The sequence below is a fragment of the Dermacentor silvarum genome, chromosome 10, assembly GCF_013339745.2.
Source record: "Dermacentor silvarum isolate Dsil-2018 chromosome 10, BIME_Dsil_1.4, whole genome shotgun sequence".
In the NCBI taxonomy this organism is placed as follows: domain Eukaryota; kingdom Metazoa; phylum Arthropoda; class Arachnida; order Ixodida; family Ixodidae; genus Dermacentor; species Dermacentor silvarum.
In genome coordinates this window covers 1,525,454-1,542,456 of record NC_051163.1, presented here as the reverse complement: position 1 = coordinate 1,542,456, position 17,003 = coordinate 1,525,454, and the positions used below count along the sequence as shown (strand labels likewise).

Below are 17,003 nucleotides of genomic sequence, written 5' to 3'. Positions count from 1 at the left end.
CCATACAAGCGTTTGAAAAAGTTAGCAACTTGTTTTACACAAGCTACACGGGTAGTGCATAGCTGCACTGTGATAAATTTAACAGTCTGGCTCGCAAAAGTTAGAAAAATCTCCATGCAACCTTGCCTACCAGTACAGTACTTGTTTCGTTAAGAACCAAGGAGTATACTTAGTATATAACCTCCTTGCAAAGAGCGGCGTGTTTCGAAGGGGCTAAGTCTTTACTTCCGATTTTGTGCACCCATTCTTTTCGCCGCACGACATCCCGTTATCCTCGGGGGATTGTAAACAACACTAGTCCTTTTTCTGACCTGCTGCATTGGGCCTCTTCGATTATCAGTCCCTGACAGTCCCGGACTGCTTGAGACTGCTGTCCCGCATTCGATTTTCTCGAACAGCTTCGAAAGCTCCGCCCACTAGACCAAGAGCTGCCAATTAGCGTTCGATTTTCATGGACTGGATGTCACGGACTGTCCGCGGACTCTCTGAACTGTCAGCAGATTTTTGCTCGCACAAGCGCAAGCAGCTAGCAGACGACGGCTGTCTTAAAAAAGCCGGCAAATCCCACGGCCTGTGGGAATCGATGTTATGCGAAGCAGGGTACGGGGAGCCTACCAAGTTAACGAAACGATCATGAGAGCACCAAGACGTAGGCGGCTTTTTCATGACCTATATGACACGCATGTCATGACATTCACGTCATGAGTCCTCAGGAGTCCCTTTAGCAACGCCTAGGAGACATTAAAGTGAATACCTTAGCCATGCTCATGACTGTGACTTCAACCATTGACCTATAGCCTTTTCCCATTGGTTCATGGTTTTCCCGTAACCCATTCCATTGGTTTTTGAATGTTAATATTTTTTCGCTGTCATTGTCATTTTTGCTGGGTCATGGTCATGACTATGTCTTCTACCACCATTCCTTTAGTGTTTCCTTCACTTAGTACCCACGTCAGAACCCATTTCAATGGTTTCTGAGTGTTAATGTTTTTTCGCTGGGTCATTGTCATTTTATGCGGCTGTTTTACGACCTACAAGACACGGATGTCATGACATTCATGTCATGACTTATCATTCATGTTCCTCATACACTGTTGTCATACAATGCCAATTTTGGTACCTACCAAGTTAACGAAATGACCACGAGAGCCCGAAGACGTAAGCAGCTGTTTCATGACATACATGACACACATGTCATGATATTCATGTCACGACCTATCATTTATGTTCGCCATACAGTCGTGTCATAGTATGCCAATTTTGGTAAATATCAAGTTAACAATACGACCATAAGAGCACCAAGACGTAGGCGGCTAGATAGATTAGATAGATAGATAGATAGATACTGTAAAAGTGGCAAATGTTCTCCAAGATGTGCTTCGCATTTAAAAGATGCGCGCGGCGTTCAACGCCATGCTGTGAAACATACCGTGTGCTTCAGCGTACTTCGCGTGTTCCAGACGGCAAATATTGTGCACTCAGCTATCGCTTCTGTTACGTCGTCGATGCTTTGTGTGCCATCATGCAAGTTTTTCAGGAGCGGTCTAATTGCTGCAGCTTTAGCCTTCGTGTTTTTTAAGAGAGAAGCACAGCGATCAGGCACACACGCTTTTAATTCTTGATGGGCTGAGCGAAATCTATCATGCTCATTGCTATATGCGTAGTAAACAGCTAGATTTCGCTTTTCAGGTGAGTGAAACTGGTGTACGAGGAAGCATATCATATTGCATGGGGCTTTTTCACGGCGGTAGCTGGGGTGGTATATACAATCGGAGCTTCGCCGATTGCTGTTGACATGTATGTTGATTCCTTCTGTTGCCAAGTTCGTGCGTGTGATTTTTGACGTGCAGGATTAGTAGACGGTGTACACGAGCTCTGTCCTAGACACACGTCGGGCCCTTAATTAGTAGACAGTCTCATGAGCTTCAAGTATATCGGCGGGTGCTTTCTGCATGAACAACGACGCGGCACGACCGCGATTTTGCTTATGTCCGTGTGGGAATTCCACTTAAAATACAGCAGTTAAGGGGCAAGAAGAGCTAGAGCTCGACGCAAACTGCGCTTTGCGAACACGTTCTATACGCTCAGGCTGCAATTCCACTATGCAAGCTTTATGGTTGTGCCGGCGACGTGGCCTCTGAGACTGCACCATTTCGGAGGCCAGGCTAATGAATTCGCTGGGTAGGGGGGCTTTCTACGAGTAGCTAAGAGCAGACAGCGGCAGCCAGGAGAGTGACTTCCGGTCACGGGCTTTCGAAACTTTCGAACGAAACCTCAGACAGTCCCCAACAGCTGGATCCTGTGACTGTGACGCACTCTTCCGTCAGGACTAGCCAGACCAGAAGCCGCTGACGGTTTGCGGACAGTAGGGGATTGCATAATCAAAGAGGCCCATTGAAAAGAGCAGCCAGGCATTCTTCCCACAAACGAACCTCACTTGGAAAACGCACGTGCGCCATGGCAGCGAGATCAAGACAAGGTGTATGTACGCATGGTAGCGAAGCTCCCATAGAAGCCCATACATCCTGCAATGGCGGATTGTGGAGGCATGGCAGCGCCATCTACATGTCGCGGGGCCAACTTCTTGGGCCGACAGACAGACAAGGAACTTTATTGATGGTCCTGAGAGGCTCCGATGTGCCCTTTTCAGGGACGTGATAAAGCCGCGGGCCGCTCCTACGTTTGGACGGGAAGGCCAAGCCTCACCGCCGCATCGTGGGCTCTCTGGACAGCCCATACTTGACGTGAAAGCTCGGAGCTCCGTAGCGCAGAGCTCCACTGTTCCTCGGTGCAGCTATTAGGACCTCTCTGTAACGAGGGGCATCCCCAGAGCATGTCTTTTAAATTACTTCTCTGTCCACTGCTCGGGCAGTCCGGACTAAAGCCGTCTGGCTTGATGGAGTGAAATAAAGCCAAGTCTAGCGGCCATCATCATCTTCATCGACCGCCTTTTATTTATGGCGCGCTCAGGTGCATTCGCATGTGCCTCGTTCCTCGTGCTGCGAAGGTAGAAAAAGAGAACAATAAAATATAGTCTCTTCTGCTCCTGCCATCGGTCTGGTTCCTTGTGCTTTCGATCGCCCACTCACGCATTGCTATAGTGGACCTAACCTTGGTCCCTATACCAAGTTTGGATACGATCCTGTCTGAAGCATGCGCAGTGTGATAGCCTGTGATCTGTTTTGTTTACTGTGGGGGGGGGGGGGGGGGGAGTAGACTCTCTTTTCAGGGTAATAGTGCTTAGTTACCTCGTTAAAGGTGGAAAGAATGTCTCGGAACTCAAAAAGCCAAGGTTCAACAAGACCTCGACTCGCATTCGCATCCGCGCGGTGGTTTAGTGCGCGCGCTTGGACGTGTGCGATGTCGTTGAGGTTGGGGAGCGAATCTAGCTGGGAGTCTAGATGTGCCGGTAACCACGTGATAGTATGTAGACGGATTACTCTACCGTCGATAATTCTATGTGCTTCTTCGGCGATGGATCCACAGGCGAATGCCCCGACCGACGCCCTTGAGTCAGTGAAGATTTGAGTTCTCTCTTCGTCTAAGAGTGCCAAGGCGATCACTGACTGCTCCGCCCTAGCCGGGGTGGAACCTCTAATGGAGGCCGCGCAAGTGACCTGTCCGTGATTGACTACCACTGCGATGAAGCCCGATGTGCACCCATACTGAGCCGCATCAACGAAGCTGACCGTGTGAGGCGATTCCTTGATCTTCCGCAGCAGTGCCACAGCACGAGCTCTGCGTCTGCCCGCATGGTGATGTGGATGTACATTCTTTGGCAAAGGAGCAACCATGATGTCCCTTAGGTGATCCGACATTGCACATTTACGTTCCTCCACTGCAGTGGGGCCGACTCCCAAGACCGCGAGAATCTCCCTCCCCGCGGGGGTGCTGGAGAGAGGTGATATTTTAGCAGTTTTTCCATGATTTCGCCGAGTGTGTTATGTACACCCAGCTGGAGAAGGCGTTCCATGCTGGCATTTACCGGAACCCCTAGCACTTTCTTGATGCTCTTACGGATTAGCGTATCCCAACTTGTTCTTTTCGGACGCATACCACTTGTGCATTGCAGCCACGTAGACGATATGACTCATGAGGAAAGCATGGAAGAGTCTGAGAAGATTATCCTCCTTCAGACCTCCTCTCTTGTTGGTGATTCTCTTGATCAGGCCGACCATGCACTCCGTCTTGGTCGTGATTTTCCTGATCTTGGTAATGTTGCCTCCGTTAGACTCAATAAACATTTTGAGTACCCTTAGAGTGTGTAGCCTAGGAATGTTGGCATCGCTTTTGGTGTGAAGCTTGATGTTAACCTCGTCCAGGGGCTGCCACCCCCTGGGACCTTTTCCGACCGTTCTGTAGAAAAGAAGCTCCGACTTTTTCGTCAAGCACTTTAGCCCCGTGCACTGGAGGAAAGTTTCGGTTCGGTCTACCGCCTCCTGTAAACTTCGATTCCACTTCCCCTTCGCTGCCTCCGGTACACCAGATGGTGATGTCGTCGGCGTATATCGTGTGGTGAACTCTCGATCCCCGAAAGGGATACCGACAGTTCCCTGATGGCAAGATTGAACAATAAGGGCCCCTGAAATCAGGGCTCCCTGAGGCGTCCCTCTAGGCCCTAGCGAGTACCCTTCTGATTTGTGGTCTCCGACCTTTAACGTAGCTTTGCGACCCTCCAGGAACAACCTGACGTAGCTGTGAAAGGCCTAGCCTAGGTTGAGATCCGAGATGGATTCTAGAATGTGTCTGCGTGATATGTTGTCGAAGGCCTTTTCCAAGTCGAGCCCGAGAATGCCCCGCACGTCCCTCGTGTCGTTGTCTATGATCTGAGTCTTGATGAGTTTCATTGCGTCTTGTGTCGAAAGGCTTGGTCAGAAGCCCACCATGTTATATGGCAGAAGACCGTTCTGTTCGACGTGCTTGGCTATGCGATTGTGAATTACGTGCTCCGCCACCTTTCCGACCCAAGACGTGAGGGAAATCGGTCTGAGATTGGACAAGTTTAGATGTTTGCCGGGCTTGGGATTCGTATTACCAGGGCTTCTTTCCAGCCCTGGAAAACTTAGCCCGCCTGCCAGGCCTTGTTGATTTCTTCTGTGAGCCAGTCTATGAAGTCGTCTTCCAAGTTCCTGAGAGCCTTATTTGTGGTGGTCGGGCCTCGGCGCAGACCTGGCATTGAGACATTGTAAGGCCTCCCTAACCTCGTAGGTTTTGAAAGGCGCGTCCAGCCTGGGGCACGATCTACCCCTGTACATTGGGTAGTCGTTCGGCCCGGCCGTACCCAGCGGGAGATACCTGCAGGCCCGGTTATCCAGGATTTTTGGCATGTCTTCTTTTTGAGTGGCCTCGTGCACGATTTTCTCCAGCACTTTCCTCTAGTTGGACCTAGTATTGGTTTCGTCTAGCAGGTGCTTGAGAAGATTCCACTTCGCACCCACTCTCATTTGTCCGTCTATGGAGTTGCATACCTCCTCCCACTGCTGTTTGCTTAGTAGCCGATGCTCCTCTATGGCCTTGTTAACCTCCGCAATCTTTTTCTAAGCCGTCGATTGAGCTTTTGCTTTTTCCACCAATTGGTTAGCGATTCCTTTGCTTCAAGAAGGTGCACCAGCCGACTTTCCATTCTTTTGACTTCTAGGTCGGTCTGGTCCTTCTTGGTTGCCGTTAATATCTTCCCTGATCTGTTGCGTCCATTGTTGCAAGTTAGCTAACGTGCCTTGCTGCTCACACTGGAAGCGCTCTTTCCGGATTTTTCTAAAGGTGTCCCAGTCAGTGACTACGAATTCCGTGGGAGCCTTACATCCGACCTCCAGAGTTGTGGCCAGAATGTTATGATCATTACCAAGATTCTCGCTGAGATTAGTCCAGGAGGCTGATTTGAAGCCCCTGACGAAACGCAAGTAGGTAGTAGTATCCCTCGTACATGAATTCCCAGTCCTAGTCGGAAACACCGGATCCGTCAGAAGCAGGAGGTTGTGCTTGGTTGTGACCTGCCACAAGTCTACCCCTTTGTGGATGCATGGTCTGGGGGCAGCCTCACGCTTGGTGCGGGGCATTGAAGTCTCCTGCCACCAAGAGCGGACACGACGTGGCCATACTGACTGCCTTATTTATGATATTTGTGAATCTGATTATGGTCGCTGGGCGAGCTGTACATGTTAAGAACGAAGATGCTGTTTTTGAGATACTTTCCGGGGATGATTTCACTGAGCGAGTGCTCAACCTTATAGTGTTCGCAACCCATGTCGTGTAGTATGAAAGTGAGATGACTTGATACCAGGGTGCCGATGCCTCTTTTCCCTTCGCCCTGACAAGTATGAGCTTTGTAACCAGATACCGACACCATGTCTATGAGAATTTCCTGAACCAAAATAATTTGGGGATTCTTTGATGTGGATCGAACGAACTAATTGAGGACATCCTTTATTCGGAGGAAGCTCTACAGTTCCATTGCCAAACTTCTATGGTATTATGTTGGACCGCCATGTTGAGTCTTATGTTAACATCTGCCTGCTGTCCTTGGAGCATGCACCAGTTCAAGACTGCCGTGTCTATCTTGTCGCACCTGGGCCACCTCTTGTACTTGTTGCGCATTTTATTCTTCCTAAGTATTCTAGATTGTTTTGTAAATTTGTTGGAGGGCAAGAGGCGTTCCTATATGAATCTACTTACGGAGTGATCATTCATCCGGCGTTGGTGTAGCCCCCGCATACTTCTGGAGACTATGAAATAAAGGGCAGCCCCAAAGTAAATGGCCTATGTTTGACCTCACTGCTGGCTTGTGCGAGGGGCAGTCAAATGCAAGCTCGGGGATCGCATATCACTGACATCTTGTCGGCTGATATTTTGTTTTTATGCCTACTAGCATGCAATAACGACCGGCGTAAGGGAGAAACCAGTTTGTGTTTTGTGAACTAGGATTTGCCAACTCCTCGGCAAGCCAGAGGATGGGCGTTGCTGGGCATGCTGTCCTTCATGTACTTGCGTAACCCTAGTCGCCCCTAGTAGGATGGACACGCCCCTAGTAGGATGGACTTGCGTAACCCTAGTAGGATGGACATTGTTGGCTTTGTCTCTGGTGGTGAGGCGTCACACACGTAAGCAGGCTGCGGTTGTTCTCGCTTACCAGGAGAGTGTCCGGAAACCCACCTCACTGTGGTTATGATCTTGTGGTCGCGGCACAGAGTGATGAACTCGGTTCGGATTCCCTGGGAACCTGTTCGCGGTGACTGACTTGTTCCAGTGTGCGAATTGCTTGCTGGCAGTCGGTAAAGATATTCAATCGAGGAGTCTATAGTGGTCTATCGCGGGCGAGCTTTTAAAATGGCAGGAGCTCGACAGTTGTGACATCAGGAAAGGCTTCTTCCGGTGGCCCTACTTCTGTTTTTTGTCTGACAGCCGATGCACTGCTATCGAGGCGCGCGTGTGAAAAGCGCCCGCGTGTCAAACAGCATTAGTGCAGGAGCGCGGTGAAGTATGCGGATCGTCGGTGCCTATCTGGCATAGTTTTGCCTTCGCTCTTCGTGCTTATACACGTGAAAACGGAATGTTTTTCGGTCGGTGATTTCAATGTGTTTCTACGGAGTAGTGCTGCTGACACTTGATGATAGTGCGGGATCAGTGCTAGCGGTGTATACTAGTAAGGCTCGTCCTCGGACGGTGCTGCTCCTGCGAAGGTTTGACGTAATAGTTCAGCGGAAATCCGCTAGGTGGAGATAAGTAATTAAAGGGAAACTGAGACATCCACCCAAATGTAGCAATTGCTACAATGGAAACTCAACCGGGTTCCTCGAAAGAAAGCCTTGCAGTTGAAGAAAAATTCGTGCTGGTCCGGGACTCGAACCTGGGACCACCGCCTTTCCGGGGCAGCCGCTCTACCATCTGAGCTAACCAAGCGGCTAGCAGATGGCAGGGCGAAGTCGAATTTGTTGATAACTCGAAGCAAAGGCAAGTGTATGACGTAATAGTTCAGCGGAAATCCGCTAGGTGGAGATAAGTAATTAAAGGGAAACTGAGACATCCACCCAAATGTAGCAATTGTTGGTCCGTTCCTTTCGGGTTTGTACTACTGTCGCCACGGGGGACATTTGTGCATAGCGCTGCAGTTCCTCCGTGGATGTCTGGGCAAACTAGTGAAACGCGTAGAGGTTCATTTTGGTGAAGTTCGAGTTGCTGTAATTGAGCGTGTGTCATTTTCTAGGTGAGAGCTCCGTATGTGGCCCGGAACATCAGCGTCGCTTGTAGGAGCAAGTGCGCGATTAACATGTGTGCACCTCCCAGGTACCATGACATTCCGGAAATAATGTGTGTCATCTTACGCCACGTTGGTGTTGCCGATCGATCGTGATCTATAAATGGGAATGTAACCGTCTTCGGGTGGTGCGATGGCCATAACGCCACAGGTGAGAGTAACGGCTGCATCTTGAGCGTCATGAAAAGGACGATAGTAGGTTTTGGTTGGAGACGGGCCCATGACAGTTGGTTTGAGGAGACGTTCAATGCAACCAAGTGCAGACTGGACAGTGTGATCCTTTAAAGGTTGTGCATGAGCTGTCCACACCGTGATGTCATCTGCCTAAATTGTCAAATGTAACTTGTCAGTGCTTTTGAGTTCATGGGCAAGCTTGACCATGGCCACGCCGAACAGTGTTGGTGATATATGATACCTTCTTGGGGAACCCTAATGTCACTGGTGTAATTTTTAGGAAGTATCTTTTGAGCCGTACGAATTTCGAATGCGTGGTGATTTAAGAATGGCTTGACAAAGTTGACACGCCTCTCTATGATGCCAGACTCCTCAAGGGCCCCAGTCACCACTGGATGGGTTACAGTGTCGAAGGTCTTCTTGAAGTCTATGTGTGTCGCGATCAAACTCCAATAACGACAATGAGTGCAAGCCTTAAGCGAGGTCTGATAAAATCCTAACGATCGCAATTGATTGACAAAGAGAATCAGTCCTCGATTGAAATCGTGCTCGTGTGGGCTACCTCCAAACCATGGTTTGACTGAGACACCTTAATGTTTTTTGTCAATATACGGTCTACAGACCAAGAATAGACTCAAAGAAATAAACACCATAACAACCTTTGTAAATATACACTGTCTATAGTGGAGGAATCGCCTAAATAAGCAGAACAACTAAACTAATTTTCTCATTAGACTGTTTGTAGACAAAGAATAGTCTAAAAGAAAAAGACAGCCTAACGACTTTTGTAGATAGAGTAGACAGAATAGAATGCCTATAGACCGAGAATATACTAAAATAGACGACTTCTGTCAACAGGCAGTCTATAGATAGGGAATTGACTAAAGAAATGTTATGGTTGATCCCTCTTTCATAGGAATCGGTAGAACACGAAAGTGAAACGTGTCTTCACAGACGGTACTGCATGTTTGCTTCGTGAACTCACGGTCCGCTGCAGCCAAAGGCGCACGATTTGCGGGCCGGCGACCATGTTGCAGGTTTGTGCGGTTCTGCTGGCGAGTGGCTTCGGCGAAGGTGCGAGCATTCTGGTCCGGCTCCGCAGTGGCTACAGCAGCCAGTTGAGATGCGACGCGCGAAGCTGCAGGAATGCCAGTGGCAGAGTTCGCACCGTGCGCCGCGAAGGCATTCTGCTTCACGTTGGCGTGTCCTTCGCCGGAGCAAAGCGAGATTCGCCCGGCGACGTCGTTGCCTTTCTGCACCTTTTAGCGCAGCAGTTGTCTTAGGTGGTGCCATCGCAAGCGAAGCAGTAGGCGATGTACTGCTGATGCACGTTGAAGCCACAATCCTTAGGCGACGAGGCGCCATAGGCTAATCCGACGCGAAAGCCAAACCCCATAACACCTATATGGCCAAACCATATGCGGCAACTGCCTACACGGGGCCACATACTCTGGCGGTGCAGTCGTTCAGCCACCATGGGAATGATGGGAAGTACATGGATTTGTCTAATCTTCGTGCTTGTGGATTTAGACGTTCTTGTGACTTTGTTTATTGCGCTTCATATGTCTTCATTGTCGTAAATTTCCGAGCAATGTATACTTTTCGAAGTGCAGAAGATGCTGCGAACACGCACAATCGCTACTAATTGCAACAGTTCAACTTGTCGAGGTGGCCAAATCGAAACGCGCCAAGTGTCTCAATGCACTGGCTTGCCCGTGAAAAATTCATAAGGGTGTTTTATGTCGTGTGTTGAGACGTTCGTCCGTGGCGTAATGGCTTCAACATCAGGCTTCTCTTCCACATTTCCTGCATTTGAATCCTGCCGTTGGCAATATTAATAATGTTTTTTATTGTATCACTATTTATTGTATAATTATGGAATGAAACTATGCACGAGCTTATACTTGGTTGTTTATTCTATGGCTACAACGTGCTGGACCCTCTGCTGTGACTACCGAAGCGCTCCCTGTCGGCGCTCGTTAATGTCACAATGCAGTGCTTCGCTTCACCGATCCTAGATGGCGACTATTACATCCGTTGCTGGAAATCAGCCGTGAAACCCGGGATAAAACACTTTCGTGTTAAAAAATAGGCAACTTAACCAATTTGTCAGAAGGCAATCTATAGACTGAGAATCGATCCAAAGCATTAGACAACTTAATTACTTTTGTCTATGACAGTCTATAGACTAGAAACCGACGTAGAGAAATAGAAAACTTAACGACATTTGTCTATAGACCTTTTCACAAACCGACGCTTGAGTAGCGCCATTGCCCGACACGGGCGACGTCTAGCATCAGAACATGTTATGCCGCCATTGTGGACTGTTAGCCTTGCGAGAGCAGGCCGGCCGCACTTCGGTTGTGTGATCTTTGCCGCGTATTATTTCGATTGTTTTCTTCCGCTTCGCTTGTCTTGTGCCGCTTGACTTGCTACATGTTTCACGTGCTCGCGTGAGCGCTCAGTGTGGTGTGCCATGGCAACAGCAAGCACAGCCAGTGGATGTGGTGTTTCGTCGTCGGTAGCGGCGGCAGCCGCGTCTGCTTCGTCGAGACCTGGCGCGCTAATCAGCAGTATATTTCATTGTTATTGCTGGGCACATGTGACCGTATCGTCGATTGAATCTGATCACCATTAGGTTTCGCGTTTGAGGGTTGCCTCATTTAGCGAAAGCAGGCGCGTACGTAGCTGTCAGGCAATGCTTAGAACCAGGCGCCGGCGGCCCGACGACGCGTGTAGATATGCGGTGGTTACTCCATAAGCTTCTGAAGCAACTCAACAGCTCAATCATTCAAAATTTATTGGATCTGGTGCAGTGCAGGGTGCTTATAACCAAATGTCAAAGCATAAGTGTGGCGCTCGAGCAGCGCGGTGCCTGCAGCGAACCGACGCGCGACAGTGATCACAGATGCCAGCGCAACTGATAAAGCCCAGGTGCTCGATTTTGTAAATACCTTTATGGGCAGGGCCGCGCAGGATGCGTGTAAATGCAGAGCTAATGTTTTGGTAGACACAGGGGCTGCATACATCTTCCATAGGACACGACTTTTCCAGATCATTGCAAAGTGTATTTACCGACTAGCTCTCGCAGAGTGCTTCAATTTGTCTTATACCGGTGTCACACGACCATTTTTGATCGCGATCAAGCCCAATCTGGATCGGAATGTTCGACTGCGATTGGCTCCCTTCCGCAGATTGAGCAAAGAAGCCAATCGCGACCAAGAAATTTGACCCAGGTCGGGCTTGATCACGATCAAAAGTGCACCGTGTGACCCCCTGTATTAGGCACTGGAATGAAGTCGTGTTTGAAAGAATAACAAATGTAGCTTCTGCTACTACATACGAGAAAATATTGCATCGAAGAGCTGACAATTCTCGCAACCTATAATGAAATGCGCCGAAAAGGGTTTACCAAAATGCGTTATTTAACTGATGTGTGCACTGGTTTATATTAGACTGAAATGCTAAGTCCTCAGGTGATGCAGGAAACCGGCGAAGCGTGAACATACCACATTGGCAGCGGTCTCGCAGAGTGCTGTGTTGTGGACACACTATAGTCCCCAAAATTGTTCTTTTCCGCTGGTTGTTTGTGCGCCCATAAACTGCACAGTGCTGGCCTGTAGCCTTTTGATGAGTATATGTCATTATTTATCAGCGTGAGTCATACGGGACAAAAATAAATGGAAACATCGAAGGAAAGCTACCACTCCGCAACGCAAGCGCAAGGCAAGCTCACAGTCCAGACCAAACAGGCAACACTGACACATACTCTCGACGCCAGACCGTCGGAAGCGCCCTCGTGAAAACGTCTATAGACTGGGAGTAGAATAAAAGAAATAAATGACTTTGTCTATATGCAATGTGTAGATATTTACAACAAGAGAACTAATCTAAAGAGAGATAGGCAGTGTATAAAAAGTTGATCGACAGTCTACAGACTGTCTAAATTCATTTTTGTAAGAGAAAAACAAAAACATAAGTAATTTCAAGAATCGGTCTTACATCGCAATAATTACGTTTCCCATCCAACATGTATGGGTAGTGCGTGCACCTCATCTGAATTCTAAAAAAACAGTGTCCGTGTCTCCATTAGATATCAAAATAACTTTCATATGATTGCTTGTAAGCACACTCAATTACGTGAAATGCTTACTTCGTACCCTTTGATATTTTAAACCAGTTCCTATACTTTGCTCTCCTTCACTCGCTACAAGCTCTGCTGGGGATGTGTTCGGCTGAGGATACGGTAAGTGCATAGGTTCAGTTTTTATGCGCCCCTGTTCTTTACATAGTGGCAAATCTACAGGGTGTTTCATTTTAGCTGCACGAACTTTTTTAATTGCTTGTGGCAGATAGCAGAATTATAATCCTTGATCTAAACTACTCCATGAGACGGCCATTACTTCCACGAGAAATCATAACACCTAATTGAATAATTACCAATTACGCTAATTAACTTCATTAATTATTTTACGGCCAATCTTTCAATCTAAGAATTATAGCAGCTGAGTTCGCAAGGCGTATCCACTTGGACCGAATTTTCAGGGCTGAACCAGTTTCGAGATATTAATTTTCAAAACCAAATGTATGGGCGCTCTAGTTAATTGTGTGCTTCAATGCATAACACAGCGTTTCCCTCAAAAAGTTAACTGGAACGTCCATGTATACAACTGCGTTAATCTGCTCATCCTTTTGCCACGCACGAGCCAGTTGAATGTCTAGCGCTCGCTCTTTTTTCGGCTGCCTCTCCTCCTGCGCGCAGTCGCAAGAGGAGCTTCGAACTCGGCGCGCTTCGCGGCCTAGAGGGCGCTGCGAGCTCTGTTCCGTTTATTTCTCTGCGCAGCCACCGCTCGGCGAGAAACCGGCCAGGTCGTCGCGGGGCCGGAAAGCGCCGCAATGGCGCCGTGTTGAGAGCCGCGTTGCGGCGCCTTTGTTTACCTGATATTCCAAACTGCTGACCGATGGCTTCCCACATGGCCTCCTTCATGGCGACGTTCTTGAATTCCGGCTCGTTGCGGTCGAAGAGGAAGCGGTGTTGCTGCACGGCGTCCACGAACTCTTCAGCGGGGAACGCCGTGTCCCTGTTGCGGCGTCGCATCCCTCGCACTTGCCGTGGCGGCGCTTCCTCACTGCGTTGCTGCTGCTGCACGAGTATAATCGGCGGCGGCGGCGACGGTGTTACGAGGGCGAACATGTTGCGACTCGGTTGGCGCCCGCTGTACTCCTCCAGCCTGCAGGGCGCTCCACACGTCGCCGCGGTGCGGCGGCGTCACGTGACCGCCGGGTCGAAGCGCGGCTTGCGGCCGTTCGCTGCGGCGACGGACGCGACGCGAAGTGCGGCGCGACCGTTGCTCTCGCCTCGCTCGCCTCCGATTCGTTTTGCGATCGCTTCGCAGTCCCGCATCAGTGTTGCCAGGTCCGACGAGGCGGCGTAGCCAAAAGCTAGAAAAGTTGTAGCCCAAATGTAGCCAAACACAAAAAATTTCGTAGCCAAATATAGCCATTTTTATTTGCAGTTTTATTTGTGTATACTTTTTCACATTCGACTACGGCAATCTTTTTTTTTTTTTTTGCACAACCCATCGTAACAAAATGTCTGTGCCGCCGTAGCGGTCGGTCCTTGACATCAACAACACTGACATCATGCTTGCACACATGGAGGTGCAAGCATGATTTTCCTTCCTCCATGCTTGCACAGAACACTTTTTGGTTGGGCCCGGAAGCTCTTAAGTTCCAGCGAATCGCTGCAGAGAGCGAATCAGTGCTTTTATTTTATGATAGATAGTACTGAGTTATTATTTTTAGTTATTTACAGTAATATTAACTATGAATTCTGCTTTTTAGCTGTCGTGAACAAAAAATAATGTTCAGCGTCATCGATCTCTCACGTTATCTCTGCCTACGGCGTAGAAGTTCAGCTGTCCAGCGATCTCCGACGGCGACGTTTTCACGGCTTCTTTTTTGATGAGCTAAATCAAGTCTTTCGCGCTATGATATCTCGTGTTATTTGTCTCATCGTCCTATCTTGTTTTCTGCTTTCTTTTTGTTTTTGTTTTTCAATTAGCTTGGCCCGGATTAGCTGGGACACACACTACCTATATAGTGTCATTTTACATCAACCTGGCCGCCATCTTAGGTCTCAGCACGCCAAGAACATGCGTTAAGAAAAGGGACAGGCAACAGATGCCACTCACTGTCTGAATCAGTGTAAGCGGAGCTTTAAAAGATTACTGTGCAAACCGGCACAGAAGTGTAAGAAGCGCGCAGTCGTTTTCGGCAACGAGCACGTCCCGAACTAACTCGCTCGAAATGATAAAAGCCACGACGGCTTTTAATTGATAACAGTGGTAATGCTGTGAAAACCGGTTACTGTCAAAAAGCAAACCATGTTGATGGCTAATAACGTTTTAGAATAGGGTCCCCTAATGTTTGGGGCCCCAAAGAGCTCTGCAGGTGTTAGCGTGGGGGCATGCAGGAATGAAGAGTTTTGGAATAGGCGTTTTGCGTTTGCGGATAGCGTGTTGCGTTTGCAGGGTCACTACGGCGTCAAAGAAAAGCTGTTATAAATATTAAAATAAAATATACCATTTTATGATAAGAAAAGTAATTTAGACTTTCGTGTTGTCGCCTTTATTTACAATTTAGAACTTATTCTATTATCAGCCTGCAACTGCTTTTGGGGCTCCCGCTAAATTGATGAAATAGCGTGCCCGACGCAAACCCCAAACACAGTTTCCGTCGTGCGCATGCGCAGTGGCTTCGACGCTATTTCTTTTTGGGCTCCAATACGTTTGAGGCTCCTGTTCTAAAACTCTAATAATTGTTGCGCTTAATTTTGAGTAACCAACTTGACGCACCTTCACCCAGCCAAGTCAATCCGTGATAGGCCTATGAGCCATGAAATCGACAATTGAATTCGGAATCATTGGCGTATAATGAATCAATCTTCATTACACATGTTAGCTGAGAGAAAGCGATAACCGCAATCATTTCTACCTTACGAACTTCACGCGTTACCACGAATCGAGCCCAGTTTTGTGCTAGGTTGGAGCCGTCGCTTCGATGGGCGCCGCTATGTTTGTTGACGAAAGCTTTTGGGGTAGCTTTTGGGGCTCCCGCTAAATTGATGAAATAGCGTGCCTGACGCAAACCCCAAACACAGTTTCGGTCGTGCGCATGCGCAGTGGCTTCGACGCTATTTCTTTGGGGCTTCAATACGTTTGAGGCCCCTGTTCTAAAACTCTAATAATTGCTGGGGTTTTACGTGCCAAAACTACAATATGATTGGGAGGCATGACGCAGTGGAGGGCTCTGGATTAATTTTGGCCCCCTCGGATTCTTTAACGTACACCTAAATCTAAGTACACGGGTGCTCCTGCATTTCGCCTTGATCGAAATGCGGCCGCCATGGCCGGGAATCAAACCCGCATCATCGAGCCAGCAGCACGACACCTCACAAGCTGTAAGCTAACACGGTGGGTGAAGTTCATGTGACGTGGTGCACTGATGTCATCGTGGCAAACATGTTGGCAAACACGCACATATGCACAGCCACGCGGCCGGCTCAGCCAGCTAAAACACAGCCTTCGAGATTTGCTTCTACCCGATCAGAGCCACCTCTGGAGCGTGGATTAGGGCGCCACTTATAGCCCAAACACAGCCAAGTCGCAGATTTTCAGTAGCCCAAATATAGCCACATAGCCAACTCGTCAAGTCGACGCCAAAAAAAATTTTTCCCGTAGCCAAATTTGGCTATATATAGCCAAACCTGGCAACACTGTCCCGCATGACCGTGCCGCCGATCGTTTCTGTTCCAATAATATCGGTAATATTTCATTGTCAGTTGGTGATTACGTTTCCTGCCATTTAAGCCGTTGGTGGTTGTTATAGGGCCTGCAGAAGTGGGCGCATCAATGATTCTCCAACAAAATAAAGATAAAGAAAGGAATGTGGAAACAAATGAAATCTAAAAAGAACTGCGTGTCGGAAAATGAAATAAAAAGTATTCACTCATGGGGGCCTTTTGTCTATGGCGATGTTATGTAGATTCAATTAATGGCAGAATTAGTGCATAACAAGAGTCGTATCATTCGTTTGTCTTTTTCTTTTTCGCTACCTGCTTTTACTTGTTGCCGCTGTGCAGGCAGTTAAAATACACATTTTCGCGTTGATTTAATAATACACATTTTCTTATTGATCAGAGCAGCAAGGTTTGTCTAAAGTCGGTACTCGAGAACTAATAGCTGTACCATTATGAAACATGAAATAGGATGGGAAATTTTTTCCTCTCGAGAAGAAAATTGCGACTGAAACTCCTCTATCAAATATTTCATGGTAAAAGCGGCATTCGAAAGGAAGAATATTTACACAGGCCTCATTATGTCTCTGCACGTACTGATCACTGTCTTGAGATTTTAGGATATCGCATCAGAACTAATATGTATACTAATTCATATTTTGTTCCATCAGCGAATGGAATCACCTATCAAGTCAGCAAGTGTGCTGTGTCAATGAAGATGTGATTTTTTTTTTTTTTTTGACATTGTAACCCCCCTGCTGTAGCGCCTTCGGGCTAAGC

The 17,003-nt window shown here is 48.1% G+C and overlaps 1 protein-coding gene across 2 annotated transcripts in view; it reads right to left on the bottom strand.

The window, feature by feature from the left end:
- The window catches only part of LOC119431366 (uncharacterized), a 47,769-nt gene extending 34,135 nt beyond the window's left edge, over positions 1-13,634 (bottom strand). For both annotated transcript variants that reach the window (XM_037698856.2, XM_049657281.1), the window contains exon 1: positions 13,364-13,634. In XM_037698856.2, the coding sequence (XP_037554784.1) occupies positions 13,364-13,619 (256 nt within the window). In that variant the 5' untranslated portion in view covers positions 13,620-13,634. The remainder of the gene's footprint in view (positions 1-13,363) is intronic.
- Between the last annotated feature and the right edge of the window lie 3,369 nt (positions 13,635-17,003).